General features: G+C 40.4%; 1 protein-coding gene across 2 annotated transcripts in view; it reads left to right on the top strand.

The window, feature by feature from the left end:
- Positions 1 to 8,460, top strand: part of rigi (RNA sensor RIG-I) — a 16,213-nt gene extending 7,753 nt beyond the window's left edge. The window contains exons 14-22 of one of the 2 annotated variants that reach the window (XM_080741847.1): positions 429 to 564; positions 1,280 to 1,428; positions 2,377 to 2,473; positions 2,925 to 3,101; positions 4,111 to 4,259; positions 5,115 to 5,258; positions 5,838 to 5,999; positions 6,435 to 6,582; positions 7,559 to 8,460. In XM_080741847.1, coding sequence (XP_080597973.1) covers positions 429 to 564; positions 1,280 to 1,428; positions 2,377 to 2,473; positions 2,925 to 3,101; positions 4,111 to 4,259; positions 5,115 to 5,258; positions 5,838 to 5,999; positions 6,435 to 6,582; positions 7,559 to 7,569 — 1,173 coding nt within the window. In that variant the 3' untranslated portion in view covers positions 7,570 to 8,460. Of the gene's footprint in view, positions 1 to 428; positions 565 to 1,279; positions 1,429 to 2,376; positions 2,474 to 2,924; positions 3,102 to 4,110; positions 4,260 to 5,114; positions 5,259 to 5,837; positions 6,000 to 6,434 lie in introns of both variants that reach the window. The other variant, XM_080741846.1, reaches the window with a different exon arrangement.
- Positions 8,461 to 9,714: the final 1,254 nt, after the last annotated feature.

The raw sequence follows: 9,714 nt of genomic DNA, 5'->3' as shown, positions 1-9,714 counted from the left end.
TTCACATAACGGTCCAGGAACCCGTAAAAGTCTGGTATTCAAGACTTACTTGAGTAAAAGTACAAAAGTATTCGCATGGTAAAGTAAAAGTGCTCATTGCCTTCCAGGTAATAATCCATTCATTTGTTTGCCTCTACCAGGGTTTTAAAATGTTTTGACCTTATTTGGACTACCCACGGAGCGCATCATGTGACCACCATGTAAACACTCTGTTCTGTCTGTAACGTTCGACGACCTTTTCTTCATTCACCCGTAAAAGAAGAAAGAGAACAGAACAGGGAACAGTGAACAGGGAGATACAGGTCTTAATTGCACCAAATAACACAGTTATATTTTGGAAATATTAACAAAACTACTCTCTCTCTCTCTCTCTCTCTCTCTCTCTCTCTCTCTCTCTCTCTCTCACTCTCTCCCTCTCTCTCTCTCAGAGATATAATGATGCACTGATCATCAATGAGGATGCCAGGACTAAGGATTCTCTGGAATACCTGAATATGTTCATGGAGGAAGTCAAACAGGCAGGAAATGACATCACAGAGACGAAGCTCATCCAGTACTTTGAGGGTACAACACGCACTCACACACATACACACACACACGGCACTTCCGTGATGGTCGGCCCTGGTTAGGATTTTAGTTTTGCGACCGTTTTTAAACAAACCTGTACGATTCCTGTAATCGTCAGATCACACAACATGCACACGCACATGGCTCTTCAAAATAAAATGACAGTCTATGGTGGCTAGGACTTCACTTCACACGTGATCAGGCATAATTTATAGCAAAATAATAATATATATATCAATAGGGAAAATCTGCAAATGGCATACTGTATAAAATAAAACATAAAAAAACACCTATCGAAAACAAGATGATAAGAACACATTACTAGTTCTCTGTCTAGTATAGTATAGTAATACGTTTAGATAAGCAGTTGAAGTTACAAATAGAAACCATTTGCTAAAAATTTACCTTAAAATGCAGATTAATCTCTCATTTAGTCTTTCTAATCTTAGCACATGTTGTCAAACTATTTAAAAAATCTTAAAACAATAGTGAAAATAGCCGATCTACAGGCTCACAATGGGTCGCCAGTAAAAATGAAAATGAAAGAAAATGTACCTTAAAATTAACATAAAGTCTTCTTTGCCGCGTTCATTTCGACCCTTTGGGACAGAAAGTAAGAGGGCTTCATTTGAACGTCAACTATAATTAGCCAAATAGTTTTGTGTAATTGTTAAACAAATTCTTCTTTCTCCTCTGCTCTCCTACTCTTTAGCTCATGTGAATCAGTTGCGTGAGTTGGCCACTGGGTGTCAGTATGAGAACCCCAAACTGACAGAGCTGCAGTTTATTCTCCAGGAGAAGTACAGAATGGAACCTGACACCAGAGCTGTTCTGTTTGTCAGAACCAGAGCACTGGCTGATGTAAGTGTGTGTGTGCTTGCGTGCATGTGTGTACATAGATGTGAGAGCTAAAGTACTATCAGAAATGAGAAATTGACATAGTCCTCACAAGAACAAAGGTTGTTTATCGTTAAAAATATTAGTTTTGAGTTAGATTAGGAACAATTAAGGAACCCTAGTGTTAGGGTTTGGGGTTAGAGCATCCCCTATTTTATACTTAGTTGTGCTTCTTCAGAAATAATACTTTTTTAGCCAAAACTTTAACAAATAATGCTTTGACATTGAGCTTTGCACAGTGTGTGCAAAGTTATTAGAAAAGCAATAACCACTTACTGTATACCCCATACGGTTGAGTGGAGTTCCTCAGGGCTCTATAGGCCTACTAGTGTATTTTCAGTTTTCTGTAATTCTGCTGAAAATAGCCAATCTATTTTAACGAAAGCTACGATACGGAGACATGATACGAATGCTGGAGATTAATTAGATGAGCCACAAGACTGTTGGTTTACTGTGATTTTACAACGGCTAAGAGAGTCAGAGACAGTCTGCTCTACGTTATGCTTATATGCACCTAATCACTTCTAAAGATAACGATAAACCACAGCTTCTTGTGGCTTATTGGTTTAGTATAAAGCAGTGTTTCCCAAACTTGTTTTCACTTGTCTTCTTACATCGGACAAAAGCTGAGACCACCCACATGTGCGTACTCTAGATGCATCGACAGTGGACGAACTATATACTTCTTGTATTCTCGCCCTTAGGGTGTCTTAAGTTACAGGTAAATGTGAAAATATACTGTCTACAAGCTTACTTGTAGATTGGCTATTAAAAATAAGCTTTAATATTATTTTGACTATTCTTTATAAATGGTACTAGTGTTGTTGTTATTGTTAGGGGCAGTGTCTTGTGAGTGTCGGAGCACTGTCGGCGCTCGTCTCCAATAGTTCAAATGTGTGTGTGTGTCTCCAGGCACTGAAGCGGTGGATGGAAGAGACAGACTGTCTGCAACACCTGAAGCCTAAAGTTCTGATTGGAAGAGGACGACGCTCCCAAATCACTGCCTCTGGTACCTGTCTGTCTGTCTGTCTGTCTGCCTGCCTGCCTGCCTGCCTGCCTGACCGTCTGACTATCTGTTGTGTGCTGATCAAGAATGTGTGTGTGTGTGTGTGTGTGTGTGTGTGTGTGTGTGTGTGTGTGTGTGTGTGTGTGTGTGTGTGTGTGTGCGTGTTTGTATGATCGATTGATTGATTGATTATTTTATTAGACAAAAATGGAGAACAGTACAAGTAGAGTTAATACAATAGAAATGTAGTACAGTAAAGTACAGTTAAACACCCTGCCTAAAAGGAACATCCTAAATAAGTCATTTTTACGTTCAATTCATGGACATGTGTGTGTGTGTGTGTGTGTGTGTGTGTGTGTGTGTGTGTGTGTGTGTGTGTGTGTGTGTGTGTGTGTGTGTGTGTGTGTGTGTGTGTGTGTGTGTGTGTGTGTGTGTGCGTGTGTTGACCTCTTAGGTCACATGACTCTGAACGACAAGAAGGGGGTTCTGGATTCGTTCAAAAGCTCGTCTAATCAGAGCAAGCTTCTGATCGCCACCTCGGTGGCTGACGAGGGCATCGATCTCCCACAATGCAACCTGGTCATCATGTACGAGTACGTGGGAAATGTAGTCAAGATGATACAAGTTAGAGGTATGAACTCACAGACACACACATATTTGTATTACTACAACGCATCATGAGACGTTTTGAGCTTTTAGATCTGCTATTTTCACTATTTTTGCACGACAAATAACATTATGTGATTAAGTGATTCATTAATATATGGTAATACATTTAAAAATAAATACGTAAAAAGTATGTTCCTTGGTTATAAGATTAATACAAAACTCAAGTAATCACTATGAAAACTACAGCCCTGAAAAGAATGTTTCACTGTATGAGTTTAAAGGGGAGGACCACCCATTTTCAATAATCAACTATATAATGTATATATGTTAATGTTGATGAGCGAACATTAACCCAAGTGCCCCACCTCCTGTTGAGCTGGGAACGGAGTTGTGAGGTTTTGGGGGTCACGTGACCAGTGACGTCGGCTTGTTGTGAAATGTAGCCCGCCTCCTAGGCTCCCCATACATTTCAATGGGACATTTTCACTACGGCAGAAACAGCGCGACTTGAATTGAAATATAGAGCCTTTAACTCATTTACTGCCAACATTATTTTTTTTGACTTTCATGGTGTTTTTCATGAACTTTTGAAAAATCATAGAATATTCTGAGTTGCTCTGATCTGCTCGCGGGAGCCCTCAAAAGATGGAGTTCAGGACACTCGCGATGATCCACTCCAATGATCCCATACACATTCATTATGGCTATTTTTCTGTTTGATTCCTAAAAAAAGGGATATTAGTTAATTTGACAAGCACCATGAGTTCACGGAATTTATGGAAACTGTATTTCTATTTGTCTCCCATATATGCTAAGTGTGTATTATGAAGTGAAAATCAATTGATTATAAACTTAACTGACATAAATAAAGTGTGTGTGTGTGTGTGTGTGTGTGTGTGTGTGTGTGTGTGTGTGTGTGTGTGTGTGTGTGTGTGTGTGTGTGTGTGTGTGTGTGTGTGTGTGTGTGTGTGTGTGTGTGTGTGTGTGTGTGTGTGTGTGTGTGTGTGTGCGTGCGCATGCGTGCGTGTCAGGGCGTGGTCGTGCTCAGGGCAGTGTGTGTATTCTGCTGTCCAATAAGAAGGAGCGCATCCAGAAGGAGCAGATGAACATGCTGAAGGAAACCATTGTGGAGAAAGCTGTGCTCTACATACAAACACACCCCCAGGAACTGCACCACAAGGTAACTCTACATACAAACACACCCCCAGGAACTGCACCACAAGGTAACTCTACATACAAACACACCCCCAGGAACTGCACCACAAGGTAACTCTACATACAAACACACCCCCAGGAACTGCACCACAAGGTAACACACACACACACCTTTTGAACGCTCCTACGTCCGGCTTTGTGTGTATGTACAGTACAAGTGTCCATATGAGCACGGAACTCCATGTACAGTATGGAGATGACTGACATCATGAGTGTCCGTATGAACACAAGACTTCTGTATATACTAACGTCACACGAAATGTCATAGAAAGTACGCTGAGGCCGACATCACCAAAGCTGACGTCACAGACAGAACAGCCCATACAAGGAGATATACATGTGTTGCATGTTTGATACCATTTCACAGGTGAAAGTGATTTCACACTTTGAATATTTGTCACATATTATGACAAATATTAGTCACTTAAACATTTTTGATGTTTGGCAATATTGTAAAATAGATTTTGCATGAAGAATAAGGAACTTTAATGAATACCAAGCATGGATTCTGCCTCCTACGAGTGCCTCAGAGCACTTTATGTAACAAAGTCTTTATGTAACAAATTCAGGTAAAAATAACAATGATGATCAAACCATTTGCTAGTGGAAACACGATACTAAAGTAAGTGTGCACACTTTGTGAATGAGGCCCAAGGACACAATATTTGTGTGTGTGTGTGTGTGTGTGTGTGTGTGTGTGTGTGTGTGTGTGTGTGTGTGTGTGTGTGTGTGTGTGTGTGTGTGTGTGTGTGTGTGTGTGTGTGTGTGTGTGTGTGTGTGTGTGTGTGTGTGTGTGTGTGTGTGTGTGTGTGTGCGTCAGATGTGTGTGTTACAGATACAGGACAGGGTTCAGAGGAAGCAGAAGCCTTTCCAGCCGGTCAGACAGGAAGGAGATTTCACTCTGATCTGTTCCAAATGTCGAGGAAACACAGCGTGTAGCTCTGATGCCATCAGAGTTCTGCAGGTAGCACACACACACACACACACACACACACACACACACACACACCGAGTCATCAAGGTCGTGAGGGTGACTGACCTTGGTGACAAAAGTGAGATATGTTTCTACTGTATTTCAAATCAGGCTGTATTTCTTGAAGCTTTAACTGGTATCTTATAGTTTCAAATGTACGGAATGTTATTTAGATAGCATGTTGTTTAGACAGAAGCTAGGTTCATTATTTACCTGGTTTGGTAGTTTATTTGAGGCTCTCCCTGCCTTCTATTCATGTGACTATGTACATCAGGGGTGTCCAAAAGGTACATTGTGATCTACCAGTAGATCACAAAGGCTCTAATTACAATCTAAAATACAAATTTAAAATCGTTATTGCACCCATTAGATATATGGTGAATGCATCTCTTTGCCTTCTAATAATTATTGTTAGTCTGGCAATCTCTGAAATGAATGTATTCTCAAATTTTGATGACACCCATATTAAAAGATAGAAACTCTCTCTATCTCTCTCTCTCTCTCTCTCTCTCTCTCTCTCTCTCTCTCTCTCTCTCTCTCTCTCTCTCTCTCTCTCTCTCTCTCTCTCAGAACTCTCATCACATTGTATTGGATCGTTCGCTGTTTTCCCGTGCGGACACTAAGCCACACCCAAAACCGATCAGCTTCAACGGTCTGGTGAAAACCAGGAAGTTGTTCTGTAGGAAGTGCAGCTATGATTGGGGCATCGTCGCTACCTTTGAGAATATACCGGTAACACACACGCACACACATGCACAAGCACACTGTATTGGTTCTGGGTATCTGTTTGCATTAATACTGTTTATGTACTCCAACTTGTATTTGATACTACAATAATAGAATAATTGAGAATAGTTTTTATGAATCGATTAACGACTTAAACATTATTCCATTCTTCGTCACACAACAGTATTGTGAAAACATTTTTCAAACAACAGATCACATTGTGTTATATTTGTTTAAATTGATTAGTTCGATGACATGTTGCAAACCTATTTAAGTGTGTGTGTGTGTGTGTGTGTGTGTGTGTGTGTGTGTGTGTGTGTGTGTGTGTGTGTGTGTGTGTGTGTGTGTGTGTGTGTGTGTGTGTGTGTGTGTGTGTGTGTGTGTGTGCGTGCGTGCGTGCGTGCCGTGTGTCTGTGCGTGCGTGCGTGCGTGTGTGTGTAGGACCTGCCGGTCTTAAAGATAGAGAGCTTTGCGGTGGAGGACAGGAGGACAGAGAACATGAGGCTGTTGTACTTCAGGAAGTGGAGAGACGTCACCTTCACCATGAAACCCTTCGACATCTCTGATGTTCCACACGACTGGACCCCACGTATGACCCCCTCTGTGTGTGTGTGTGTGTGTGTGTGTGTGTGTGTGTGTGTGTGTGTGTGTGTGTGTGTGTGTGTGTGTGTGTGTGTGTGTGTGCGCGTGTGTGCGTGCGTGCGTGCGTGCGTGCGTGCGTGTGCGTGCGTGCGTGCGAGTGTGTGTTACTATTGTACTATTCGGTTATATTTGATTATCCAATCAATTACTTTATTGATTCTTTGACTAATCGTGCAGCACTTAACCAAGCACCATTTTATACATAGTTTTCTATTATTCTCATGGCATACCCCTGAACAGTGTTTATGTGACATTTGGTGCACATTTGGTGCAGGGCTTGTGGCCCCCTTGAGCCCCTGTTGTGGCCCCTGATGTGATAATGGTATTCTCATAGCAGACCCCTGAACAGTGTTTTCGTCAAGTTTGGTACGGATCAGACTGTCGACCCATCATCGACCCATTAGGATTAGGCAATCATATAATTTTTAGGCATACCATTTAGCAGTGAATAGAATTTTGCATAGAATGTACTAGTGTTTTTCATGAGATTGGGCCCGGGTCTTTCTAAAGACTATAAAGCATGGGACCCAATGCCTCCCTGCTTGGCACTCAGCATCAAGGGTTGGATTGGGGGATAAGACCCTGCGACATACTAGCATCATGTCCGGGGGTGTACATGGCTTGTTGTATGTACTAGTACTGTTATTGTCTCGTCCAACGTTAGTGTTCGCCTGGGACCAACATTTTATCACAATGCTTCAGTTTACATTATGCCAAAATTGCAGATCTACAAGATCATAAATTGTGAGATTTGCATGAGCTTTTTGTAGACTCTTGTAAACAAAACATAACAGGAGGTTTGGTGATGATGATATTCATGTCTTCATTATAGAATAAGATTCACACACAAACTCTCTCTCTCTCTCTCTCTCTCTCTCTCTCTCTCTCTCTCTCTCTCTCTCTCTCTCTGTCTTTATCTGCAGTGGACCAATAGAAAGCCTGCATTCAGTCTCCTCACATCACACCCTGATGAGTGACGTTACACCCTTTAGTGCGACATCATCGTACCTGGCAACCTTGAGAAAATACTATACAAAATATATGTACATCGATTACAACTCTTATTATCGATTAAGGGTTAAAGGGTTAATCATTAACATACCTAATACCACTACTTACTAGCCTTGATCAGTCATTTCCCTGACTGTTGAGTACAAAGGACCCCAATGCAAACAAGCTATAGAGCTTTCTTGGTTTTAAATCCTATTTGTAGACCTTGTATCTGAACTGTACTGTCCAATGCTTTTCCTATGCGAATGCATGGGATTTCTGTATTTTGTATGTTGTGCAGCACTTTGGTCAACCCTTCTGGTTTGTATGTGCTCTAGAAATACATTTGACTTGACTAGACTTGCGAATAAAGTATTCACTCAATCAGTCAAACTCCATATCATCAACTTGTTCACAACATAATAAATGTGTTTCTATTGTAATAGAAATATACCAGTCACAATATTATTTGGATGTTATATTGATACACCACAATGTATATTTACCGGTATGTTGTGTCTATTTCATGTAGACTGCATGCCATGGCCCTCAAAAATAAATAAATCAATCATATAACACATTTTATTTAAGTGACCTGATTGATTGATTGATTGATTGATTGATTGATATGAAGAACGGCCTGTCACACACATTTTTTGGTTCGTAGATCTCGTTGAGCTCGTCATTTTAGAAAACATGAAAATGCACACACACAAAACGGCCTTACACACACACACACACACACACACACACACACACACACACACACACACACACACACACACACAAGACTATTTCCCTGTTAGAGATTTTTTTAATAAAATTCTGTTGAGTTGCTGAAGTTTTGCATTGTAGAGAAAATAAAATAAACAACCACTTTGATGTTGTAATAATTTGTGTTTCTGTTACCACCGTGCTCTAAACCAGTGGTGGGCCAGGGCTGTGAGGACATTTCAAGTGGGCCACAAATAATTGGCAAAACATGAAGATTGTTTTATATAACCTTAGTATAAAAATATATATATGTTAAAAAGAAAAACGTCATGGCATGTTTCTTAAACCTTGAAAAATGTGTTTTCATTGTGATGAATAGGAACTTAAAATACACAGATCCAAGCAGGAACACAAACCATTGATTGATCATTAAAATAAACATGCTCTGGAAATGCACACGGCCCACCCATCTGACCACTTAACTGCTCCCTGTGAACTTGTAGATCAGCTGTTTTCACGATAGGTTGGATCGCGGGAAGACATCGACTTTCTCTTTTGCGTTTTGAGCTAATAAGTTGGGGAACCACATGCTTATGATTCGACCTTAAGACGAAACAATTATGTGAGACCGTTCAACGATACTACACCCGTCTATAGGATCACATCGATCCATAATCTTCAGACTGCTTTTGTCTTATTAGGATTTAGTGGTTGTACCATTGTTTGTTTAGTATGTAAGTATACCTTTGGTTCAAAGGAGATGTTTAAAAGTAGTCAATTACCAATTTGGTCCCATATACCATTGTTTTACAATATAACCCAGCAGAAACACAGAATAAAGGATAAAATACATTGTGAGTATTCAGACATCTCTTTAAACACAGGAATGAAAACATTTATTAAAGGATTCTGCAATACAGGGTAAAGATGGATCAGACTGTATAATAGTTGTTAAAAATTAGAAAGAAGATACAATAGTAGTCCCTGTCAGTAAACTTCATACCAGTCTGATTCTTGATCACTTAATATAATTTAGATAGGTGGATAAAGGGTCCTTTCTGACATTGACAGCCTCATAGTTATTCTGGCTCGAATAGCCGGAGAGCTGGTTCCTTTTAATCATCTCGAATGGCTGACTTTGAGTCCTTTACTCTCGGTGGAGCCCATGTTCTCAAACTGTCCACAAATGGTAACACTTTAATACATTAATATCTGCCTGAATCTTTGGCTGAATCTGAACCTAGAAATATCAGAGTAATGGTATGCTGCCCTTCCTGGTGGCAGGAGTGCCCACCGTTCAGTCACCCTATACCTATCACCTGCCTCTTACTAACCATAACATCATCTTAAAATAGCTTAATCTCCTCCCAGTTTC

This window comes from Nannobrachium achirus (genome assembly GCF_963921795.1).
Source record: "Nannobrachium achirus genome assembly, chromosome: 14".
NCBI classification, from domain to species: Eukaryota; Metazoa; Chordata; class Actinopteri; order Myctophiformes; family Myctophidae; genus Nannobrachium; species Nannobrachium achirus.
The sequence above is the reverse complement of the archived record's forward strand: the minus strand, read 5'-3'. Positions and strand labels throughout refer to the sequence as shown.